General features: G+C 37.3%; 1 protein-coding gene across 3 annotated transcripts in view; it reads right to left on the minus strand.

Annotated features, from left to right (window-relative positions):
* IMPG2 (interphotoreceptor matrix proteoglycan 2) overlaps window positions 1-27,380 on the minus strand; it is an 81,542-nt gene that overhangs the window by 22,584 nt on the left and 31,578 nt on the right. For all 3 annotated transcript variants that reach the window (XM_035710054.2, XM_049105607.1, XM_049105608.1), the window contains 5 exons: window positions 23,728-23,889; window positions 19,396-19,454; window positions 17,349-17,369; window positions 11,265-11,509; window positions 7,317-7,402 (listed from right to left, as the gene is read on the minus strand). In XM_035710054.2, the coding sequence (XP_035565947.2) occupies window positions 7,317-7,402; window positions 11,265-11,509; window positions 17,349-17,369; window positions 19,396-19,454; window positions 23,728-23,889 (573 nt within the window). The remainder of the gene's footprint in view (window positions 1-7,316; window positions 7,403-11,264; window positions 11,510-17,348; window positions 17,370-19,395; window positions 19,455-23,727; window positions 23,890-27,380) is intronic.

The raw sequence follows: 27,380 nt of genomic DNA on the forward strand, positions 1-27,380 counted from the left end.
AGACCAATATCTCTGATTAATGTAATGCAAAAATTGCCAACAAAATATTAGTAAACTGAATTCAGAGCAAATTAGAAGAATCATATGCCAGGGTCAGGAGAGGACTTATCCCTGGGATACAAGGATGAGTCAACATATACAAATCAATAAATGTGATATACCACATTAATAAAATAAAGAATAAAAAATCATCTTCAAAGATACAGGAAGTATCTGACAAAATTCAGCATTCTTTCATGATAAAAACCCTCAATAAATTGGGTACAGAAGGAACATATCTCAACATAATAAAGGCCACATATGACAAACCCACAGCAAATATCATACTCAATTGTGAAAGGCTGAAGCTTTCCTGCTAAGATGAGGAACAAGACAAGGGTTCTCACTCCCATCATCTTATTCAGTATAATATTAAAAGTCCCAGTCAAGGCAATTAGGCAAGAGGACTAAATAAAAGGCATTCAAATCAGAAAGGAAGAGGTAAAATGGTCTGTTTAAGATGGCATGATCCTACATATATAATATCCTAAAGAAATAAAAAAACTGTTAGAATGGGGGCATCTGGTTGGCTCAGCTGGTTAAGGGTCTAACTCTTGATTTCAACTCAGGTCATGATCTCAGGGTCATGAGACTGAGCCCTGCATCAGGCTTTGCCCTCAGTGGGGAGTCTGCTTGAAATCCTGTCCCTCTCCGGCTGCCCTTTCCCCCACTCACATCCTCTAAAATAAATAATCTTTTTAAAAAACTGTTAGAACAAATCAATGAATTAAGTAAAGTTATAGGATACAATAGGATCAATATACAGATATCGACTACATTCCTGTACATTAAAAACAAGCTATTGGAAAAAGAAAAATAATTCCTTTTATAATAGCATCTAAAACAGTTAACAGCCTTAGAAATCAATATAACCAAGTAGGTGACAGATCCATGTAGTGAAAACAATAAGACTTTGGTGAAAGACTAAAGATGACACACATAAATGGAAGCATATTCTGTATTCACAGATTGGAAAAATTAATACTGTTAAAAAGTCCATACTAGCCAAAGACATCTTCAGATTCAATGTAATCCCTATTAAAATTCCAGTAGCATTTTAGAAAGAGAAGAAACGATCCTAAAATTCATAAAGAACTACAAAAGACCCTGAATATCTAAAGCAATCCTGAGGGACGCCTAGGTGGCTCAGTGGTTGAGCGTCTGCCTTTGGCCCAGGGCATGATCCTGGAGTCCTGGGATTGAGTCCCACATCAGGCTCCCTGCAGGGAGTCTGCTTCTACTCTCTCTGCCTGTGTCTCCGCCTTTCTCTCTGGGTCTCTCATGAATAAATAATAAAAATAAATAAAATCTTTAAAAAAAATTTTTAAAAATAAAAATAAAGCAATCCTGAGAAAAGAAGAAAACCATACGCTACTACACTTCTTGATTTTAAACTACAATATGAAGCAACTACATTACAAAGCAATATAGTAATTTCATTTTAGTAATCAAAACAGTAACACACTGGCATAAAAACAGACACATGGAAATAAGTCAATCGGAGAAGGACAAATATTATATGGTCTCATTCATTTGGGGAATATAAAAATTAGTGAAAGGGAATAAAGGGGAAAGGAGTGAAAATATCAGTGAGGGTGACAAAACATGAGAGACACCTAACTCTGGGAAATGAACAAGGGGTAGTGGAAGGGGAGGTGGGCAGGGGGTTGGGGTGACTGGATGATGGGCACTGAGGGGGGCACTTGACGGGATGAACACTGGGTGTTCTGCTATATGTTGGCAAATTGAACTCCAATAAAAGAAAAATTAAAAAAAAAACAGACACATGGACCAAAGAGAGAGAATTTCTCAGAAATAAATCCAAAGATACACAGTCAACTGATATTACAAGGGAGCTGAGAAAATACCCAGTGGGGAAAGGATAGTCTCCTCAATAAATGGAGTTGGGAAAACTGGATAATCATATGCAAAAGAATGAAAGTGGACCCCTGACGCCACTCACAAAAATTAATTAAAAATGGATTAAAAAATTAAAAAAAAATGGATTAAAGACTTAAAAATAAGACCTTAAACTGTAAAACTCATAGAAGAAAAATATCCTTGACATTAGTCTTGTCAATGATTTTTGGATATGACATCAAAAGCAAAGGCAAGAAGCAAAAATTAATAAATTGGATTATATCTCACACACACACACACACACACACACAAACGGAATGCTTTTCAGCCATGAGAAAGAAATCTTGCTGTTTATGACAACATGGATGGATCTTGAGGACATTATGCTAAGTGATACGAACTAGACAAAAACACAAATACTGCCTGATACCACTTATATGTGAAGTCTAAAAAAGCTGAATTTTTATAAATAGAGACAAGAATGATTATTTCCAGGGGTGGGGGGTTGGGAGAAATGAGGAGATGTTGGCCACAGGGTAAAAATCTCCAGTTATAAGATTAGTAAGTTCTGGGGATCTAATGTCAAACATATAATGTCAAACTATAATGTACAATGCTGTATTACATACTGAAAACACCTTTTTTTTTTCCTTTTCATTTTTTAAATTTATTTATTCATGAGAGACACACAGAGAGAGAGAGAGAGGCAGAGACACAGGCAGAGGGAAAAGCAGGCTCCATGCAGGGAGTCTGACATGGGACTCGATCCTGGGTTTTCAGGATCATGTCCTGGGCTGAAGGCGGTGCTAAACCGCCGAGCCACCCAGGCTGCCCCATACTTGAAAACTCCTAAGAGAGTAGATCTTAAATGTTTTCACCACAAAAAAAAAAAAAAAAAAGTACTTATGTGAGGTGATGAAAGTGTTACCTAACCCTACCATGGTAATTATTTCCCACCATGTAAGTGTATTAAATCATCATGTATGACTTAAAACTTACATAATGCTATATATCAATCATATCTCAGTGAACCTGGGAAGAAAAAAAGGAATGATCAGATGGAGAGAGTAAGAGTTCAATTCCAGATAAATGAAAAGTCAACAAATTGAAGTCCAGAGGGTGAAAGGAAAACAAATTAAATAAAAATACTAGCTTAGGTGCTTAAAAGCTGAGGTGCTTAAAAGACTTTCCTTTGGTTTCTAAATCTTATGTTAGGAAAGAAGGTATAATATTGTAATTCATTAAAAATATGTATCTGGTCTTAGGATCCACAGTTCATGGCTCACAGATCCCAAAACCCTTGGAATTTCCTAAGTGTTGAGAGTTATTATAGTATGTTTTGTCATGTTAATGGGATAACTTTTAGAGGGCACCTATGGATTGGGACTTGTTGCCCATGAAGCCAACCATGTGATTAAGGGTGGAACTTTCTGTCCTATCCCATGGCCCTCAGGGAGGGGGGAGGGGCTAGAGGTTGAATCAGTTACTAATAGCTGATGATGTAATCAATCACACTTATGTAATGAAGCCTCCATAAAACCCCAAAATGATAGAGTCCAGAGAGCTTCTGGGTTAGTGAGCACCTGGATATTTGAGGAGAGTGGCATATCTGGCAAGAGCTTGGCTCTGTGCCCCTTCCCACATACCTTGCCCTATGCATCTCTTCCATCAGGCTATTCCTGGGTTGTATCCTTTTATGATAAATCAGTAATCTAGTAAGGAAAATGTTTCTCTGAGTTCTGTGAGCCATTCTAGCAAATCAACCAAACTTGAGGAAGAGGTCATGGGAACCTGTGATTTATAGCTTGTAGGTCAGAAGTACAGGTAGCAACCGAGGCTTGCAATATCTGATGTCTGAAGTGGAAGTAGGGGGGCAGTCTTGTAGAACTGAGCCCTTAACCTGTGGAATCTGATGCTATCTCTCTGGGTAGATAGTGTCAGAATTGAGTTGAATCCTTGAACACCCAGCTGATGTCTGGAGAATTATGTAGTGCTGTGTGGGAACACTCACCCTCCCTTCACATATTGGAAACTGAGTCTCAGTACCATTTTAGGGGGGTTAGTGTGTACATATGCGTGAACAAAACAGAAGTATCAAATTTTAGAATAGGATTCTTGAATCATGTGGTCTAACCTTGTCGATTAAAGATAAGAAACTTCATCTCATAGAAGTGAAATGCCCACAGTCAAAGAAAATAGAGGAAAAAAAATCAGAACTATACTCCTGAGTTTCTAGAGTTCTTAGTCCCCGTGCTTTGCCCATAATACTAGGCTGTTCATTGAGAGATATGTATAAGTATCTATAACCAGATGGCAAAAGGATTCCCAGAGGAGAAACTAGAACCAACCGCCTCAGCAGTCCATTCTCATTCAGATTAACCTATGTCCACAGGTCGGTAAGGCCCAGGTAAACAGAGCAAAGAGAGAAAGGAAACCCTATTTTCTAATATGCTAGGTTGAATATGGAGGTTGTTTGTATAGTCAGAAAACTTTCTTCCTTTCCCATTTCTTTTTCAGTATTTAAAACCACACGTACACTCAAGGAGAAGCAAGAAGGCCATTTGCTCAATGCCCTATTTGTTCCTCAAAAAAGTAGTTAGAATGAAGACAATCATACTATACCAAGGAATTTACTTTTATTCCTCTTAATTATCTAAAATCACTTCTAGAGATGTGTTAAAGGCACATATTCATCCAGTTGAGTCAGGCATATTTATATCCTTGCAAATTCTACATGTGAAATTTTTCAGAATTCTAAGTGAAATGGCCTAAGCTCTTTAACCCATGCTGAAAAAACTGAATTTTACTACACAGAACCTATGACCTGACACACATCGGGAAAACAGCTTAATCCTTAATGAAAAGGAAATCCTCAAACAATATACACAATTTCAGTATATCTATGAATGCCCTTTCATTCAATAAAAAATTGAAACAATACATAATATCTCTGATAAAATACAAGCCACAAATAAGCCAAATAAACAGTGAAAGTAAACAACTTGACTTTTTAAAAAAGATTTTATTTATTTATTTTGAGAGAGAGACAACATGAGCAGAGGGAGGAACGAAGGCAGAGGGAGAGAGAGAGAATCTCAAGCAGACTCCATGCTGAGTGTGAGCCCAAGGTAAGGTTCAATCTCACGACCTGAGATCATCAACTGAGCAGAAATCAAGAGTCGGATGCTTAACTGCCTGAGCCACCCATGCACCCTACAACTTGACTTTTTAATTAAGGATGACCATCTCTTCCAAATACGTGCCCCCTAAAAAATGGTATTCTTACATTGTAAAAGGTATACCTATATGTGCCAGCAATAGCACTTCATTTATTTTTATAGGAATAGATGTTCCCATAGTAACAAATTCAACTCAAAAATTCTTCTTTTAGTTCAATGTAGTATATTAACTTATCCTGGCCAAGTTTCACTTCTGTGAATGCCAACTGAAAAGCTTGCTAGTGCTATAGAAAGCATACTGTGCAACATGTGATTTTCCAAGTTAGGATGCCAAAAAGTGTCAAATTCAATATCTCAAAATTCCTACCTCTAAAATAATTCCTAAAAATCAATCTATTAAAAAATTATTCTCATTTCTATAAAAGAACAAAATCATGTTAACAGCTTGCCCCCTCCAAAAAAGAAAAACCAGTAACTACACACTTCTAGCTAATCATTCTTTTTTTCATGCCTTATTATTATCCATTAACATTCCACTGTCTCCTCAAATTGTTATGGCCCCACAATTACCACTATTCAAAAAATGGAGAGATTGCCTTTAATGCAAATAGAACCACATTATAGGCACCATGTGAGCCCAGTTTAGTCAGTACTTGTCATCAGTAAAGGAGCAGTCGCTTTCCAAACCCAAACTAAATACCAGATCTTCCCAGTTTTCAAAAGAAGTTAGAAATCTGCATTTTCCTGCAAAAATACCTGATTGTTAAATGTTGGCTTCTTTAAAAATTTGGTCCCAAAGCACATCCAGCTGGCTGGTCTCCAGCTTACAACCTCCAGCTCATATTGAAATTCCTATCTTTACAACAGCATTCTAAATCTCATCATCACAGTTCTGTGGTTAGAGAAGCTTGAGATGAATATGATTAGAAGGAATGACTAGTGGTGCCATGTTCACAGTGAATCACCATCCTCTGCCACTGCATCCTGAATGGACTTCTATGATAGCACAGAAGTCCTATTTGTGTAGAAGTCTGTCTACCAGACTGGAAACTTCTTGAGAGCAAGCCCACATCTTTATTCATCTCGGCTTCCCCAGCACTTGGCACATGAAAAGTACTAAATAAATATACTTGAATGAATGAATAAGTGAATGAATAAACACCAAATAATGTAATCTGTATTATGAATCCTCCCTAATCTTTTTTCTCCAATATGGAACTCAATGAAAAGAGTACTTCCAGTGACACCACATTTCAAAACTGAGCTGCTCTACAACAGAATACGAGAAATGACTGCATATATTAATGGCTAAGTGATTTGGGGGCAGACTTTGTATATGTTCATTGCAGGATTAAAATCAAGAAACAAGTATTTCAAAAAGCTTCTATGAGCCAGAAAAGTCTCAAGAGAGTAAGAGTAGGGAATTAGAAGGGAGTCCCACTATTCTATGAGATAACAAAAGATTCATGGATGCTTTATAACCAGGTAGTCTCTGCAGGTGTGTGTTGTGATTGTAGGTGTCCATGCTGTTGTTTCAACTACACTCAAGGTAGCCACTTTCTTTTCTACTAGATGCCTCTTAGTAGGTGAAATGGCAAGTGGAGGTTTGGAAGGAATAAAGGAACACCCAGCGGAGTTGAGTGGTAAGAACAAAAAGGAACATTCATTTCACGATGTTTCTGTGTGAATGGAAATGTTTTCAGCACAGGTTAAAAGGAGGCCTGATTTTGAGTCTCTGTCATTTGTCAGACAGCTGCTACTTTTATTCTTCTCTCTCTCTCCCATACACAAGCTATTCTATATGCTTTGGAGTCTAACAATTTTCTTCAATACAATCCTTGGAATGCAAATCTATCCTCTGTACCTATGTATATCAATGTACAGTCTTGGCTATAAAAACTACTTCTGAGTAACTTTTAGAGGACAACTCATTGGGCACTTAGGGCTTAATTATTACCAAACAAGTATAAACCATAAATAAGTTTTATACCACATGTAGAGCTTGGCAATTAACTGCTGCAGACTTCATTTAACCACTGCAGAAGGCTTAAATTTTCTGAACCAATACCTGGGACTCTGGAGCTGACAACTGTGAATGATGTTCCAAGGATGATGTAAGAAAATATTTGAAACAGGAACAGCTTAGGAAATTCATGCTGCCAAAGTAAGCAGGTGAGTGTATGAAGAAAAGAAGTTTGAGGGCCTGATTCTAGGCATATAACATAGAAACATACTTACCAGAATGGATGGTGGGGTTGATTGAAGACTTGAACTTTGGGTGTTCCAAACTTGGTCTTCAGTTTCAGGAAGTAAAACTCCTCTCACTGAAGAAAGAACAATATTAAGGAACATATTTTGTTGAGATACTACTGTATTTGAGTTTCAGGGACAACTAAAAACCAAGTTGTTCCTTTTTCTGGTTTAGATCTTGGCACAACAGATACGGGAGACTTGCTTAGAAAATGTTTATTACTTTTCCATTATTTTACCTATATTGAGATAGGGAAACTAAAGGACTCTACAAAATCTGCTTTTTGCTCTTTTTCCTGCTTCTATTCTCCCTAGGATCTGCATCCTCACTTTATACATGCCTCATAGAACAAATAGTGTATGTCCTCCTTGTAAGGACAAGAAGTTATGATGTTTTTAGAGCCTTCCAGCACAATAGATAACATCTAAGGAAGGGCTATGGGAGAATGACTCGACAAGGCCATCATATGTGTATTCCAGACCACGGGCACTAGACATCTCAATGCCAAGACGCCCTGGCTCCAAGGAATAAGTGGCTTGTGGAGGACACCTGGACCCTTGTCCTTGTTCCAGTTGGTTCCCAGATGCCTGAGAGAACATGTACACCCTACCACAATCTTCACTGAAAACCCCAGCAAAGACAAGGCCCCAGCAAAGCAAAGAACAAGACTCTCCTTTTCCAGAGTCTCCCAGATACTCTGTCTGGTAACTGCTCTCTCCATATATATCTTCAATAAACTTTGCTCTCACTTCCTGCCGGCTTATATTTGATTTCTAGCCTGTGTGTGTCGCAAAGGACCCTCTTTGACTGGTCCTGTGAGACCCTCTCTGGGTCCTGCATCAATATTAACACAATCTATCTCATTTATAAGATTCCAACATAAAATATTCTCATTATTACACTTAAAATATTCCTGTTATTTCTTTTTCTTCTTTCAAGCATTGTTTACTCTTTTCAAGATTCCTGTGAAGCAGATGTTTTTAATTTTATTTTCATTTTAATAAGGAAGTTAAACTGAAATCTCAACTTATTTGATTGCTAAGAATGGAGAAGATAAAGAAAAATTATTTCTTTTCTGAAAGAAAAGTATCCTTGAAAAATGGGCTAGGACACCAGAGAGTTTATCACTATTACCAACATTGAAGAGCAAAAAAGGTAAGACAGTAGATTATAAAACTTAATTCAGCAAAGGCTTCCTGAATCCTTGCTTAGTTATTACAGACTTTGATAAAGTTGAGACTATAACATAAAGCCAAGTTTTTCCTGTGTAAGTATTCCCTATGTCAGAGAGATAAATACAAATTATAAAATGATGTGAGGGATATATATACAATGTATGGGATACAAAGAAGAAATTGATTTTGCCTGAAGGGGAGAGGGAATCTATAAAAGCTAAAGAAAAAAAAAAAGGATTTGGTCTGGTATATCCACCTAATATAGAAGCAGAATCTCTTTTTATTCATCTGTTACCACTGGCCTGACATAAAGAGGCCAATGAGAAGCCAAAAACCCTCTTTAAGTATTTCCCAAAACTCTCTTTCAGTTGTATATACCATGATCTTGTCTTCTATGGAAAATTAGCACCTGGAAAGGATGATACATCTTTAAGAAATGACCAGGTCTCGAAAACTGAAGTCTTTCAGCATTCTAAGTAGGCAGGATAATAGAAATAGGTTTTAGAGACAAAAGTTCTGTGCAATTAAAACATACATCTAATGAAAGATAAAGCACCTGAATTAGTTTCTCCTGTATATTCTAAAGTTTTTGTTAAATTTACTTAGAAATTCTCAGTTGTTAAACTCCTTTTTAGGACACCTTCTAAGAGGTAGCTCTACTATAAGGCTCTACATAAAAGGAAGACCTTCCTATGCTATATGTGGATTTAGTTTCCTAAACAATCTCACTTTGCCTGTTGCATACCGTAGCCTCCAGGTCATTCTCCCACTACCCTCGTTACTTGGTGTCTATACCTTATGCTCAGTTTAGGTTCCCAGCTCCTTCAGGTCATGACCTCCTAGCTTATATGTTATTCTCTGATCCCAATATCCAGATTCCTGGGACTTTCTGACTATTTGCTGTCCCCTTAGGTAGCTCCCAGCTAGTCTAAGCTAGCCTTGCCAAAAGGACTCCAACAACATCAGATTGTAACAAGCCCCTTCTCTTTTCACTATTTTATCTGGCTCAGGTTTTCTAACAAGATACAACGATGAAAAAGTACACCCAGGATACCTGCACTGCTCTAAAATACAAAGGTTCCCCGGTGTTTTAGAACCGATAGCCTAATAGCACTATCATCCATGAAGAAAGAGTTTCTCCACTTTAGAAGAACCTGGGTGGTGCAGTTGGTTAAGCTTCCAACTCTAAGCTTCAGCTCAGGCCGTGATCTCAGGATGGTGAGATGAAGCCCCACACTCAGCAGGAGGTCTGCTTCAGATTCTCTTTTTCTTCTCTCCCTCTGCCCTTCCCCCTGCTTATGCTCTCTCTCTCTCTCTCTAAAATAAATAAATTAATTAAAAAACAAAATAGAAAAAAAAAAATAAAAAAAAAATAAAAAACAAAATAGTTTCTCTACTATATAAGCCATCTGAAGTCAGGCCACTTTGTGGTCCTGTCTTAGCACACTGTCATTTTAAGGAAACATCAGTTTAGTAGCCAAAATAACTGAAAAGCGATTTAAAGTTTTAGTTCAGCCCTCAAAAAATATCTTCTATAGGAAGTAAATGTATTTTATACATAGTAAAATTTTGTTAAAGTTTTTTTCTGTCTTTTCTCTCTCTCTCTCTCTCTTTCTCTCTCTCTCATATTTGTATTTATTTACACACACACATATACACACAGAGGCCAAGGGGATAGCTGTCTGAAAAGATACAAACTCTTTTCTCTTAAGAAAATGTGGGAAATGAAGAGGCTATAAAAATGCATCATTGTTAGTATTGCCTCTCATTCATTAATTTTCCTGGTTTGGCAGCTGGTATTACTCCCATGCAATCATTTCAGTAAAATTTTAAAAGCTAAACTACCCATGAGTGAAGAAATCATAAAGAAGTAAAGATGAAGTAGTAAGTAATTTAACAGGATACCATGTCCCTGATGAGTTAAACGGTTGCAACACTAGTAAACAGATTTTTTTTAAAAGATTTTATTTATTTATTCATGAGAGACACAGGCAGAGGGAGAAGCAGGCTCCACGCAGGGAGCCCGATGCGGGACTTGATCCCGAGTCTCCAGGATCACACCCTGGGCCGGAGGTAGATGCTCAACCACTGAGCCACCCGGGCATCCCTAGTAAACAGATTCTTGGTAAACTTCAGTCTGAGATTAACTAGGCCACTCTTTAGACTCTAAATCCATAGTCAACCCCTCCTTGATGATCCCAGATCCACCTGCTGATTTCATATCATAACTGGATCTCTCCAGCTCTCTGAATTCACACTTGGTACTGGATTCTCTGGGATTTTGCCTACCACCCATTATCAGTTCTTCTGTGACCAGGATCTTCCTTGAACTTTCCTGAGCTACTCTTTGTCTTCCATTCTCTGGCTTTTAAGTCTTTATACCAGTTGATGTGCCCATGGAGAATTAATGTGTCGATTGGCCTGGCAGCACTATAACCTGTTTCAACTCATACTTGCATATTCTATTTCCCTTTTTCTTACATTTTGCTCCCATTTCCCTACACTACTTCTAAATGTCATGCTGTTCTCTACTTTCTCCACTCTTTGTGGCCTTTTGTCTACATATATCCTAAAGAGCTCCTGATTGATCTATCCAACATAGCTGTATGGCCACAGCTCATTCATACCAGGATGGCTCCTTTCTCATGCAGTCTGGACAATGCTCAGAACCACATATATTTAAGGAAATTAGTTCTCACCAAAGTATATTGGAAAAGAAACTAACGGTGTACAAGGACTTTATGATGGATATCAACTCACCATTGATAAGCTGAAGGGAGTCAGGATCTGGATTCAAAGAAGAGTTCCCCAGCAAAAAATTCTGATGCAGTGTCTCAGCAATATAATCTCTGAAGTTGCTAATTGCATAAACGGCAGTGGGCTTATCATCCAGTTCCACAAGACCGTGGTTTTCCACCTTGTTGGAATGAAGGCTAATTAGGTCCCAGGTGGTATTGCCAATGGCCTCACCATTGAAGGTAACTGCATAGTGAACATCTATGCCGCTATGGATGAAAAGAGAGAACACATTAGGCCCCGCTAAGGAGCACAAAGAAAGGAGCTTTGAACCCATGGAGTACAACACTGCACCCATGGGGAGGGGAAGGGTGGTCTCAAAAAGCACGGATTCTACCACAATTCTCCGCAGACTCTGGACCTTTTGCCATCCTCTCCTGCTTCCTAGACAGCAGAGGTTCACAGCCCTAGGAACATGGAAAAAGTTCTAAGGAGGTCATAGAGACAACCCTGCAGAATATGTGAACACAATCTTCCCCACCATTCTCATCCCTTCTTTCCTCCCTCAGAGCCAATAGCTCCTCTCCACCATCAACCTGCTTCCTTCTTTCCCTATTAGCATTTCTCCTCCCTAATTTAAAACAAAATCATCTAACTCCACCCAACAATGGGTAATCCTCTCATATATCTTTCTTCCTGCTGTTAGATAGACTATGTACTCCACAACAGGAGGAGGGTGGTAAAGCAATGAAGAGGCTTAATTACTATGAACTAAAACATAGTTGTCAGGAAAGGAAAATATGAAATACTTGGAAATAAAGCAAATTGATGACTTGTGATTTATTTCTTTAGTATCATGCTAGAATAGTTTCTAATATGACAGTTTATCTAAGTCTCTGAGGAGACTTAATTTTGTTTGATAGTCCAGATCATTTACAGTCCTATAAAGTTTGATACTAAAACTGCAATAAAACTAGATGTGATTCATTTTTTTTTTTGGCCTGGTAGCAATGATGATTCCAAAGTTTGATTTTACTACCCTAATTCTTTAATCAATCCATTAAACTATTGTCCAAATTGACTATATAAATTTCTTTTTTTCAAATGCTCTACAAACTTGCTTTCATTTTTCCTCTGGCTCCTTCATTAATGAGTTGAATAAAACCTTGATGAGTTAACAAGTAATTGTCATATTGGGCTTTTTCACTATCTTATGTTTCCATGAGAAAACAAAGAGATTTCTTAGAATAAAGGGTAAAGTAAAAATAAATAAATAGTAGTTGACATGTCATTTGACATTTTCTTAAATAACCTTTTTGGAGAAATAACACCAGATTATAAAATGTTTAATCAGGGATCCCTGGGTGGCTCAGTAGCTTAGCTCCTGCCTTCACGCCCAGGGAATGATCTTAGAGTTCCAGGATCGAGTCCCACACCAGGCATGGAGCCTGCTTCTCCTTCTGCCTGTGTCCCTGCCTCTCTCTCTCTATGTCTCTCATGAATAAAGTATTTTAAAAAATAAATAAAATAAAATGTTTAAGCCAATAAAAATACTCCTTCCAGACTCTAATTCAGATTTCTCTAACAACTAAAAGTGCTTACAATGTAAAATGCTCTATCTCATTTAATTTTCAAAATAACCCTGTAAAGGTTTTATTATCTTCAGATTATTATTGAAGAAACTGAAATTTAAAGAAGTTAGAAGATCTGCCTAAAATTTTGAAATGTGTAAGTGGTAGAGTCAAGATTTAAACACAGACCTGCCAGACTCCAGCACCTGTATTCTGAACTACTATACCATACTCTCAGTAGCTTTAATTAAACTATTATCCAAAAAAAGTCACTATGAGGACGGCTTTGCTCTAGTCATCACTGTGGCTTCCTGCCAGTCTATGAGACACAACTATTTGAAACAGGACCCAGTAAGTCACACCAAGATCCTTCCAGAGGAAAGAACACTACCTTCCCAAAGATAAAACACTCAATATAGACAGGCAATGGAAACAATCTGTTTCCTTTAGACATTCTCTAGGAGGAAAATGATTCCTAAATCAAAGCATACACTTTCCCTCTGAACTTACTTATATATATTTTCTTTGATTACAGCTTTTGTGGTTTTGTAAAAAAATTTTGTTTAAAGTGACTGCCTTTCAGTTTCTCCTTAGGTTTCTATCCCCAGTGTTCAGCATGGTTATCTGGCACTGAGAGGCCCCCAGTGCCTTCGAGTAAATTCTAGAAGATCTTCCTCCTAGATCTGATAAGCTACCACTTCTAATAGGGTGGTTTAGGGTGCTTTAAAGTAGTAACTGGGAGCACCTGGGTGGCTCAGTGGTTGAGCATCTGCCTTTGGCTCAGGTGGTGATCCTAGGGTCCTGGGATCAAATCCCAAGTCAGGCTCCTCACGGGGAGCCTGCTTCTCCCTCTGTCTGTATCTCTCAGTAAGGAATAAATAAATAATATTGAAAAAAAACAAAGTAGTAACTGAATATTTTCATATCCAGATGTTCTACAAAGTGGTAAGATATCAGCTTATTCTAGAACTTGTTTAAGTCTCTTAATTTTTCATGCCAGAATATATTGATTGATGGGTAATTCCTGATCTTCTTTTGTAAAGAAATAAATTCAGAAAAATATGCTAAAATAACCAAATGATGACCCTGAAGTAGAATAAAACAGTAAGAGGGACACCTACTGGTCAGAACTCACCACACAGTATGTGTCCCAAGCATCTAGCACAATGCTTGGCTCATAATAGTTCAATACATACTTTTGAAAAAAAAAAAAGGTCACTTTTATTCAGTAATGTAGGCAGATAAGACAACTAAATTTGTGCCACCTAAATGACAGTATGATACTCCCTACTTAATCTGAAGAATTTTTAGTCTCTAAATATAAAAGTCTCTAAGGAAGCCTGATGTGGGCTGGGATCCCAGGACCCTGAGCTCATGACGTGAGTCAATGATTAAACAGATGCTTAACCAGCTGACCACCCTGGCACCCCCTGAATAATCATTTTAAAGACATACTTCCCAGCCACAACCCAACCCTGAGGAAGTGCATGCTCTTTCCAAACTCGATGGGATTGAGCATGACTACATCTTCAGAGTGAGCTTCTTGGGGTCTCTGCACAATCTATTTCATGTTAAGACAGAAAGTAGTGATAAGGAAAAAATGGAGGAAACAGATTGTGCCACGCAGTGCTTGAGTTCATTCCTATGCTATGTAGCAAATCAGACAAGGAGAATCAAAGCTTCAATGGGAGTCTTCCATGTGCCTTGCATGACTTTTAAATATCATAGGGGAAAAAATCAAGAAAAATATTCCTGGATCAAGAAATCTGCGCAAACCAAGCAGTCTGGGTTAGATTACTGGCCTTATTCTTTATTGACAAAATATAATTTGTCTCCCAACATTTCTCTTGGGCATATAAAAATAACACTTCTATTAAAGACTATCTTGTCTAGCAAGGATAAATTCATTAAAGAAGATAAAGTGTCTCAGAGATATACTGCAATTCATTACCATGTTTTTGTCCTGGAAAGAGAACTCAAAGAAGTGGTTAAGCTATCAAGAAACCATCTATTCTGGGAGCTGAGAATGTCACTATGACCCAAAACAGACTGAGGTCTGGCATAGTAAGTGTAGCAGAGAGGCACCTCAGGATGAGGGACAGAATAAAAGAAAGCCAAGAGGCCAAGGAAGTACATAAGAAGCAGCATGCACATTGGAAAACAAAACACGATCTGATTGAAGAAAGCTGTGCTGGCTCTCCGCACTTAGCACCTCTGAGTTAACCAGCTACCATTGTATCATCATCTTCCGTCTTCTAAACGAGACTAAAACAGCTGCTATATAAAGGAAAGTTTCTCCTTCTGACAGCTATTTCCAGAAACATCAATCAGGTGGAGGTGAAATTTACCCTTTCTTATTCTCTTACCTCAAATGTCTTGATCGCTGTTTGACTTGTGCAGATTCTCAACATAAGAAATAACTGTTATCACCTCTCATTAAGATCAACCAAAATAAAGATATTTCAGAGAAACTCAGATATTTCTCTATAAGAAAGAAGGCACACACTTTCAAAGCCTGGAGCTGAAGTTTTGAAGTATACCAGGCAGATCAGTATTGACTCATATCAAATGCATAACCTACTAACTTAATGTGTGCACCTTGAAAAGTACAAAGCAAATAGAAATTTTCATATACATATAAATGCTTATGGAGAGAGAGTGGTTATATATATATATATATATATATATATATATATATATATATATATCTGTATTATATAAATGAACTATTAGGTGCCACACATTGATTCATCCACAGTTCAGAATATATCAAAAAGTTATGAATCAATTACATCAGCTGACTAATACTTGACAATACTGAACAATTTGGAAACTACCTAGGTTAATAATTCTATCATAAAATCTAGTGGCTTCATATTGCTGTCTGTGTTCCTATAGAGGACTTAGCACTCAGTAACTAGATATCATGCTTTTGGTCATAGGGTTAACATGAGAGTTTGGGTTGTTTTAACATTCTAATCATGCCATGAGGAGAACAATTAAACAGGCCTTTTGGTTGAGGACTAAGTCATCAACACATATACCCATAATATATGCACACAGAACAGTTTACATATACTAAGGGTACAGAAACCAAAATTCTGGTTACCTGGGTCAAAATATCTCATACCTTCTAGTCATGTAACTTATAGCAAATCAGTTTGTCTGTCTCAGGCAAAATATCCTCACCTCCAGAAGGAAAAAGAATATTAATCCTTATTTTCACTACCTCACAGGGATATTAAGAAAATAAAAATGAAAAAAATAAAAAGAATCAGTAATTTGACATATCTCTAAAGCACTTTTCATTAGATTGTCTGTTCCTAGAGGAAATAAACCAAGAGTTATTAATTTCTGTAGGCATAGAGTTTGTCCAATTAGTAGGCATGTAGTAAACACTTGCTTGAATAATATAAATGGAAATGAAGAGGTCAGAAAGCTCTTTTCAAATATAAAATACTACAGTGAAGTAGGATTACTGTATGTCTAAACATGTATATAATTAACACATGAATTTGATTCATAAATCCATATTATACTTTTCAATTTAAGAGAAAATGAATCTTAAATAAATTTGAATCCAAAAGCAAAAACCGACAAGCAACCTCCATACAAAGGGTATGCTGTTTTTATACTATGCATTTTCTAAGAAATTACAGAGACCAGTTGTTTTTGCAAATGAACTATTATAGAGATCAGCAATCTCCCCTTCATTTACCACTTAAAGTGACACTTGATTATATTATTCAATGACAAAATATACTTGGAAGTATTTACATTAATGGAAAGTTTTATTCCTATTTTAAATTAAGTGTAACGCAACATTTAAAAATACTTGACAGGGGATCCCTGGGTGGCGCAGCGGTTTGGCGCCTGCCTTTGGCCCAGGGCGCGATCCTGGAGACCCAGGATCGAATCCCACGTCAGGCTCCCGGTGCATGGAGCCTGCTTCTCCCTCTGCCTGTGTCTCTGCCTCTCTCTCTCTCTCTCTCTCTGTGACTATCCTAAATAAATAAATAAAATATTTAAAAAAAAAAAAATAAAAATAAAAAATAAAAATACTTGACAGTCAACAGTCCATGACAGGGGTCTTATAAACTACAACCTGTGAGCTAAACCTAGCCCAGTGTCTAGGAGTCATAAATTTTATATTTTTAAATAGTTGAAAAAATCAAAACAGGAACAATATTTTGTGACATGTGAAAATTACATGAAATTCATATTTCAGTTTCCATAAATAAATTTTACTGGAATATAGCCAGACTCATTCATTTTCAGTGTATTACCCATATCTACATTCATCTGATGGATGAGTTAAGTAGTTGCAACAAGGAAGGCACGACCTGAAAAGCTTAAAATATTTACTAACTGCCCCTTAAGTAAAAACGTTTGCCAACCCCCAATCTGTAAGGAGATGGGTGCTAATATTGGAACTAATAAAAGAATTGAGCCATGCTCCCTTGGGCCTAGGGCTATCATATTTTCTAAACTACCTTTTCAATCAATGGACTATAAAAAGTGCCAAAAAGTACTCTACCTGCCATTTTCCTTGGGGGACCTGAAAATAAAAATTGAAAGTGTTAAGTAGAGTTTAAAACAGTTATAATTGTCATATCATTCATCAAAGTGCAAGTTCTTAATATATTTCCTCTAAAATGTTTCCTTAAATCAAAATGCTTGCATAGTATTAGATGTTGACAAAGTCATGTAGATTGAAGGAAGCAAACAAAGGAGAAAAGATTCCATTTTAAAACTGATAATATTTATTATCTTTAAACTGTATTTAAAATACTTTTTAAACCATTCATAATAAGGTTTTCTCTTCATAAAAAAGCTTTTTGCAGTAGATCAGCAGAGGACTCCAGTTGCTAGCAGCTAGTAAACTTGGGAAAACTTTTTTTGGTAGACAATGTGTTGTGTAATTTAAAATAAATGAAAAGATGTTATACAGAAAGATGCTAAGGGATTGAGAATGTCAGGACTGACCTCTAGGATACTGCATGGCCTTAATATTTATTTCTTTTATGTAACAGACACTTAATAGATCTTCTCATGTGCCAAAAAACTGTGCTAAGTATTTTACATAAATTAATTCATTCAATCCTCATTAAGATTATTAAGGACCATTAGAATCCCCATTTTACAGGTAAAAAAAAATTGAGGAACAAAGAAACTACATAATTTACCCAAAGTATTTCAAAAGTATTTTTAATATAGCAGAATTAATAATAACTTATCTTTTTTATACAAATAAGACATTAAAACTTGATCATTTATCTAAAATCATCCAGCAAGAAGCACCAAAAGCAGGATTTGAATCCAGGGAAGTTGGTTCCAAAAGGCGCTACCTTTCATGTGCTGCCAAATGAGAGAGGTCTTCAAAGGCGTCATGTTGTTAGGTTCTCATATGAACTTTAGTCACAAGTGGAAGCAGTATTCTATGAGAAGTACTAAGGTTGAACTGGGGAGACTGGTTATGGTGGGAGAGTAGGTGGTGAGTCAATTTACCCTGCTTCCCCTCTCCCCTGCGCAGATAACCAGCTGAGTGTCTTTGGGTAAATTATTGAAATTCCCTGTCCTCTAGTGTCCTTATTAGAAAAAAAATGAGGATAATAATAATTACCTCATAGCATAGCTGTTGGGAATTAATGAGTCATATAGATATGAAGCCTGGCACACTGTAAACGCTATGCAAGCACTTGCTGTTATTTCTGGTAAACCCAGAAGTTGTGGTAAGAGAATATGCCAAAGTTAAGATGTTGGCACTACTGCTTAAGTGGTGAAGTTACACAACACCCCTACTCGTGCTTCCCTGCATCCTACAGCTGGGCCACAACTATCCTCCAAATGCCCCAAACCTTCAGAATATTGAGTCTAGCATGGGGCTTAAGAGTAAGAGCTGTAAAGTCAGCTACCCAGTTTCAAAATCTCTTTTCCACTGCTAATTTACAAGCTCTCTGACTTTGGGCTAATACTTCATCCTTTTAAACCTGTTTGCTCTATGCAAAATGAGTTTGGATAATAATATTTATTCTGATTAAGTTCGCTCAGGAATATGACACCCCAATACAAAGTGTTCACTCAGTAAACGTTCACAAATATTATGCTGCTTTAAGCAGAGAAGAAACGTCTTAAAAAGAGGTCTCTGATTTACTCAGAACTGTTATGTTTGAAATGAAGACAAATGCATCCTCTCCAGAATGGCCTTACAGTAGGATGTCAAAGTCACCTCAGTAGAACATTGACAAGATTCAGTAGGAAGCCAAGATCATATGTAATCAGACTTCAGGCTCCTGTCAGTGCCAAGTAAAAGCAGTGTAACTTGTCAGCAGCAAGCTGGGAACAGGAATCCCTAAGTTCTTATCCTGCCTAACAGTATGTCTCCTTGAATATATTCTTTTGCCTTTTTCTAACTCAGCTCCCCCTCCTGAAAAACTGTCATTAAGAATAAACATTTACCAGAAATAATATTGAATTAAAGCATTCAAATCATTTGTTGTTACAGCATACATAATAAATATAGAAACATATTACATTGAAATGAAGAGTGCTATGGAACATGTACATTTTTAGGGTCTATTTACCTAAAGGCAAGTACACGAATGTCCTTATAGCCTGGTAACCCAGTAAATGCATTTTCAACCTGTTAAAATAAAAATAAAATTTATAGCTATGAAGAAATATGAAAAAATGCACAGAAAATTCTGCCTTTAAGAGGTGAGTATAAAGCACCCTATAACTAGAAGCTTGTACACGTATACAGATACATAGTGATCAGAAGGTTACATAAGAAAATTCTGTTAACAATGTTAGAAAACAGTTTTTAATACAACTTTATCATATTTTTCTTTTACATTTTGTCTTTTAAGGTTTCAATGTACTTTAATATTGATTTTTTCCCCAAATTATGAAAAGCAACTTCTTATGGACAAAGCACTGTTTTTTCCTTATGGGATAAAATGTAGGAAAATAGCATTTGTTTCCAAAAAAAGCTATAATAACTTTTTTAAAAAAATATTTTATTTATTTATTCATGAGAGGCACAGAGAGAGAGAGAGAGAGAGGCAGAGACACAGGCAGAGGGAGAAGCAGACTCCATGCAGGGAGCCCGACGTGGGACTCGATCCCAGGTCTCCAGGATCACACCCTAGGCTGAAGGCAGCACTAAACCGCTGGGCCACCGAGCCTGTCCTATAATAACATTTTTAAATGTGATTGTTTGGATTCGAAATCTGGGTGCAGCATACCCACGGACAAATAGTCAAGTAGTCAAGTGTTCGTTTTCTGTAAGTGTAAAGACTCTGATGGCATCTGTTTCCTGTTCCTACAACACAAGGAACTGTGAATAAAGTCAACATTAGAAACTAATCCACAAGCTGAACTCAGCCCCCAGGAGAGACGCACTGCTGACTGGATGTCATGAAGGAGGTTATGAAGGAGTGACCAGGTACCTGGTCAAAAAATCAATTTATGAGCATCGCACCTACAGGACCCATTTTATCACTGAGTCTTTAAAATCCAGCCATGTAAATCAATATGAGCTTAGTGACTGGAGGGAGAGAAAGAAAGCTACCTGGACTAAAAATCTAAAAATAGTCAGGTTATGCATAAATACATATTTTAACAGTGAATAGTGAACACAACCCACATTTCAGAAGGTGACATCTCACCAGATTAGTCACTCTTGAGCCAATGCCAGAATCAAGGAAAGAAGCTGTTAGTGGACTTTGGAAACATTTCTGGGAATCTGCTTTTAAAACCAAGTCTTGATATCATTGGGAGAGTGAGATTTTTATTTTTTAAAAGATTTTATTTATTTATTTAACAGAGAGAGAGAGAGAGAGAGAGAACACAAGTAGGCAAAGCAGCAGACAGAGGAAGAGGGAGAAGCAGACTCCCCACTGAGCCCGGAGCCTGATGCAGGGTTTGATCCCAGAACCCTGGGATCATGACCTGAGCCAAAGGCAGACGTGTAACCTGAGCCACCCAGGTGCCCTGGGAGAGTGGGATTTTTAAAAAATCATTGTTCACTGAAGATCTCAATGCTGTAAGGATAAAACATCTCAACCCATGTTAACTCTATAGCTATGATAATTTGCCTTGTTTTATTCTCTTAGAGGAAAGACAGAAACACCATAATTCTTGTAAAATGAAAGTGGAGATGGAATCTTGCAGGATAGGAATCCAAAAATGAATTAGTCTCAGCTGTTTCTGTTGGCAAAGTAACTGTACATAAGCCTTATTTTATAGAACTGATACTGCCCTGCCCCCAAAACCATATTGGTTTTCCTAAGATTAAAATAATGTACCTAAAAGTATTCCATTAACTGCAAAATGTTATGCAACTGTATGTTATTATTATTGCTGTACCCATCTCATTTTGGGTTTTGTCATCTCTTGAATCTAATCACATACAAGAATTCTAAGTCATCACATCTAGTTAGCTACTGTACAGGTGTCCACTTGAAAGAATCATTCCACTTTATTAACATCAAGATTAATAATAGGTATAATTTATTTATTTTTTTATTTGTTATTTATGATAGTCACACACACAGAGAGAGAGAGAGAGGCAGAGACATAGGCAGAGGGAGAAGCAGGCTCCATGCACCGGGAGCCCGACGTGGGATTTGATCCCGGGTCTCCAGGATCGCGCCCTGGGCCAAAGGCAGGCGCCAAACCGCTGCGCCACCCAGGGATCCCTAGGTATAATTTATTGAATGACTTCTGTGTGCCTGGTGCTTTAAAACAATACTTCTAATCTTTGCAATAATGTCAAGAGATACATATTTTCTCAATTTTATATATGAGAAAATTGAGATGTCAACAAATTTGTCCAGGGTCATGCATTTGGTGACTAAATCAGAATTTATTCAACCCTAAATCTTTCTAATATCAAAGCCCATATTCTTCCCAATGAATTACATGCCTCTTGTTAAAAATGCCCTTGCCTCATGATAAAAATGTTACAGAATTGGTACCGGACTGGAAAAACTGTGAAGCTTGCTTTAACTTTTCACCTGAACTAAAATTAAGGTAATTCTATTTCGTATAAAGGAAGGAACACTTTGAAGGGAAAGAGGAGACTTGATTTTCCCTTCTACTCCTAGAGGTTGAAAGGACTAGTAACCATTTACTTGGCCTCCTGGGCCTCATCTATAAAATAGAGACGCTTACCCACATGGCTGCTGCGAGCTAAAAGACTTAAAACAGCCTGCAGAGAACATAAGGCACTATGCAAGGACACTGTGTTAATACTGTGGCTATCTTCAGGTATCAATGTTCCTAAACCTATCATGCTTATCTTTCTCTCTCTGACGTCATAACTGATGTTGTCCCAAGCTTATCCTACTCTGCTCATTAAAAAAAAAAAAAGTAATTGCTTCTGAACCTCAATCCTCTCCAAGCTGGCTTTCTTTACCCCTGAATGTCTTTGTATACTATTACCTAGGAAATAATATTAAAGGAGCAATCCCTGTGACTGTGCCTGAAGAGAGAGAGTTAGAGGGATCCCTTCAATTTGCATTAAACACTGTGACAGAACCTTTCAGAAACACAGCCTCTAACTCTGCTGCTTTACACAAGGAAGTGACTATTGGTAGATGTTCCATTACAGGTAAGGGGATGAGGATATAGAAGTATGCCAGAGAAGAAACCATTTCATGGTAGGCCCAGACCCTTCATCACCCCCAAATCACCTCAAGCAAAGAGCTATCTACCTCATAAAGTCTCTGTTAGAGATATTTTTCAGAATGTTTATTAGACTTCCTCTAAATATATCATTCAGTGCAGTTGTTTATCTAAACACTCGGGCTTATTAAGTTTCCTTACTCCAAGAGCAGAGAGAACAGACAGCTGGTCCAAGACACTATCTGATGCCAGGTGGCCACTGGCCTGGCTGACATTTCTTCCACATACCATACAGCCCTGCAACTTGGCCACATACATAGGAAAATTAATCGTCTGGCTTACACTCCCCATGTCGGATGGCTGCAGTGATGCTGTTTGGCTGAGAGATGCACATTTCTTTTTCTCCTCTAGACGTAGTGTCTAGAGAAGGAAATGAGTCCAATATAATGGAATCGAAAAACTTGGGCAAGGAGAACCCCATCAAAAGGGAATGGAAAAGAAATAAACAAAGAAATGATGTGCCCTGTCATTGGACAGAAAGGGAAGATGAGCACTCAATGCCTTACTACACAAGAGCAAAGGCACACAAGAGGGGGGCCAAGTATGGATCATTTCTGACTGAAAGAGTCTTGAGTTCAAGTCCTATATAGAATTCTTCCAGAAAGTAAAATTGCAGGATAGTCTAAGGCATGATTCCTTAAAGAAACACCTTTTTTAAAATACCTCCAACCAAGGAACAGAGATAGGAGGGAAATTTACCTTTCACTGGATACTCTTTTGTCCTTTTGAACCAGTACTATGTACTACTCATGTGCTAACTGCCTAAATATTTTCAATTTAGAAAAATAATATTAAGTAGGAAATCAAAAGAAATTAAATTTAATGTTCCTTCAAGAAAAACAGTACACTGCGTGTAGTTTCTTAAAGACATTCATTTCTCCAAATATTGTCAAGTTAAAACCATGCCAGTGAACACATTCTTTTTTGGCTGTGCAGCAGAAGTTTGGAACCAGTATGCCTTTGTTAGCAGATGGCAAGGTGTGTCAGGTTTTGCCTCAATTAAATAACTCATCTGTCTTTCTGTGATTTTTATACGAGTTTTCTGAAGAAATGGCTATGTCACAACCCTCCGAACCATGTAGAAGGAGAGCCTGATTCCTTAACCTACATTTAACCAGTCTTGTGAATATGGGAAATTTACAACCCCAATAAAAAGTCTTGTTAGTTAAAAAAAGAAAGAAAGAGAGAAGAGAAACAAAGAAAAAACAAACCAAAAAATCACCCACCTCTGAAATAAACTCCTCTACAAGATGCTGGTGGTGCAAGTTGGAGGGATCCTGTAGCTCTTCACTGAATTGCTCTCCCAAAAGGTGGATACTGAATTCTGCAATCTGCTCAGTTGCTGGTTTTGTGGATTCTTCTATTAAGTTCTCAATTTCATTGCTAATCTGGATTTTTAGAGAAAAAATAACAAATGTCAATGTTTATTCATGCAACCAACAAATATCTACTGACTGATACATATCAGACACTGTGTCAAAACAAACTTCTAATTATGACCTTTCATACGGTTTTTGACTTTGGAACTAATTGGATGGACTTTAAGACATAGGCTAACACTGGAGCACTTGGGTGGCTCAGTGGTTGAGCATCCGTCTTTGGCTCAGGTCGTGACCCCAGGGTCCTGGGATGGAGTCCCACATCAGGCTCCCCACCGGGAGCCTGCTTTTCCCTCTGGCTATGTCTCTGCCTCTCTCTGTGTCTCTCATGAATAAATAAATAAAATCTTAAAAAAAAAAAGACATAGGCTAATATTAAAATTAAACCATGCATTTGTATATTCCTTCAAATATACAATGACTGCTTCATGGAAAAACAAAATTTTCCACAGATAACCACCAAAGTTGGCCATCTTTTATCACATCATCTGTGAATTTAAAAAGGGTTGACCATGATAATATTATCATTTAAAAATAGCCCAAATAAATAAATAAATAAATAAATATAGCTCTGAAGTGTTGTTCTCAAACTTTTCAGTTTTAGGACCCATGTAAACTCTTAAATATCATTAAGAAACACAAAGAAGTTGGTTTTTGTGGGTTGTATCTATAGATATTTACCAAACAAAAATTAAAGGGGACATTTAAAAATATTTATTAATTCATTTAAAGATAATATACTCCTTATATTGTAAAAAGGAATAACATTTTATAAAATAAAAAATAAATGAGAAGAGTAACATTGTTTCTATTTTTACAAATTTTTTAATTTGGTTGTGTTAATAAGAAAACAGAGGATTATCCTATCTGTTTCTGTATTCAATCAGTTGCAATATGTTGCCTTCATTGAAATACATGGAGAAAAGTATTAGGGAAGGGTGGATTCTATTAACAGCCTTTTCAGATAACAGTGGAGGTTCTTCTTAGATAACTACACCAGTGCTCGCTTCGGCAGCACATATACTAAGATAACTACACCAAATTCAACAAGGGATAGTTTCTTAAATATTAGTTGCTACATGGAATCTGAAACTCTATCAATGAACTCTTTTGTACTCTGTAACATTAAAATCCAGGTCTTCCAGTGGCCAAAACTGCAATAATCTGAACAAATAATGGATTATAATCCAAAGAATAAGTATCCATAAATCCATATTGATAGAAGTAAATGATTTAATAAATAAATGAGAAGTGACAATAGTGTCTTACAAAAGAATTCCAATTAGTAAATGTTGAATGAGGGAAAGAACATATCGCTACTAGAATGCTACAGTAAGAACTGCTACATGGAAAATCTAAGTCCCTCCAATGTCATACACAAGAAAAGGAGTTGGAATGGAAGAATGGCCAACCTAAGGATTCACAGCAAGCCAATGGCAGAGTCAGGAAGACACTATAGTGTCTTCCTTCAGTGTGTCATTTTTCATTACTAATAGATCATATAATCAGAAACCTTCAAAATCTCAGAACAGGAAAGAACCTTAAAGATCCTGCTATCCCTTGGGATGCCTGAATTCTCTCTACAATATCCTTGACAAATGGTTGCTCATCCTCAGTTTAAGTGGCTCTGATGAGAAAGAATCATGTATTTCAAAGGCAGACCACTGCATAAAAAAAAAAAAAAAAAGTTCTCATGTTTTGAAAGTCCTTTAACTTTTTTCTTTCTTCTTTGCCTTTCACAGCTTGGTTCCTGCTTCCCATTTCCAACCCCATCTCCCTTTCCCCCAACTTTTTTTTTAAGTGACAAATTCTGTTCGTTAGCTTCTTAACTCCATTGCTAATCTTTATTGCCCCTAAATTTCAAATAGCCCCAAATCCTAACCTGAGGCCTTATGCCACCTTCTTTTTTTTTTCTTTTCAAGATTTTATTTATTTATTCATGAGAGAGAGAGAGAGAAGCAGGCTCCACGCAGGGAGCCTGACTTGGGACTTGATCCTGGGTCTCCAGAATCAGGCAGGCCCTGGGCTGAGGGTGGCACTAAACCACTGAGCCACCCGGGCTGCCCCTATCTTTAACTATCCACTCCACCATGCTAAATTCCTATTTGCAGACCAAGGAAAGTGCTATTTCTCTCTTCTCAGACCTAAACACTGCTATTCCCTTTGCTTTGAGACCTCAGGCCAAGACCCTTCCCCTTTCTCTTCTTTTGGTAATTTCTAATTTACCAAAATTTGGTAATCAATTAGAAATTAATTAATTAATTAATTTGGTAATTCCAATTTAGACCTCACTCCCACCAGAAAACTTCTCAGAACCTCCCCTCAAAACTGACCCAATTGGGATGCCTGGGTGGCTCAGTGCTTGAGCATCCGCCTTTGGCTCAGGTCGTGATCCTCGGGTCCTGAGATTGAGTCCCACATCAGGATCCCCAAAGGGAGCCTGATTCTCCCTCTGCCTGTCTGTGTCTCTGCCCCTCTCTGTGTCTCTCATGAATAAATAAATAAAATCTTTAAAAAATATTAAAATAAATAAAATCTTAAAAAAAAAAAAACCTGACCCGGGGGCAGCCTGGGTGGCTCAGCGGTTTAGTGCAGCCTTTGGCCTGGGGCATGATCCTGGAGACCCAGGATTGAGTCCCACGTTGGGCTCCATGCATGGAGCCTGCTTCTCCCTCTGCCTGTGACTCTGCCTCTGCCTCTCTCTCTCTCTCTCTCTCTCTCTCATGAATAAATAAAATCTTAAAAAAAAAAAAAAACTGACCCAATCGCTCTCCTATTTCATTCTGCATTTACTCTATTAAGGCACATACCACAAAGTAATTATACAGTATGTTTACTTATCAGTATGCCTCCTGAAATAGTAACTGGCACATATCAGGCACTGATATATTTTTTGGTATTTTTCATTAGGGTATAATTGACATATATAACATATATTAGTTTCAGGTGTACAACATAAGGATTCAATATTTGTATGTATTGCAAAATGATCATCACAGTAAGTCCAGTTAACATCCATCAGCATACACAGTTAAAAATCTCTTTTTAACGTGATGAGAACTTTTAAGATCTACTCTCTTTACTTTTAAATATGCAACATAGTAGTATTAACTATCGTCACCATGGTGTATATTATATTCCCATGACATTCATTTTATAACTAGAAATTATACCTTTTGACTCTTTTCACCTATTTCATCCACTTCTACACAAAGGTCTTAATATTAAGCCCACATATATTTCCCTGTAAACTCTACCACTGATCTCAGTTCTGTAATCTAGGACATATATAAAAAACTATAGTCACCAGAGAGCCTTTCAAATAAGTACAGGCAGTGATTATGACTTCCCCTGACTTCTCCAAGTCTTCTCCTCCACACATTTCTCAGGCTCTTAATACCTTCTTTAGAGTGTGGTATATATGTCAGGTCTGATCAGTTAAAATATGATAGATACCACCTCTCTTATAATAGATTCTACATTTCTATTAATGCAACCTA

This window comes from Canis lupus, chromosome 33 (genome assembly GCF_003254725.2).
Source record: "Canis lupus dingo isolate Sandy chromosome 33, ASM325472v2, whole genome shotgun sequence".
Classification (NCBI taxonomy): Eukaryota; Metazoa; Chordata; class Mammalia; order Carnivora; family Canidae; genus Canis; species Canis lupus.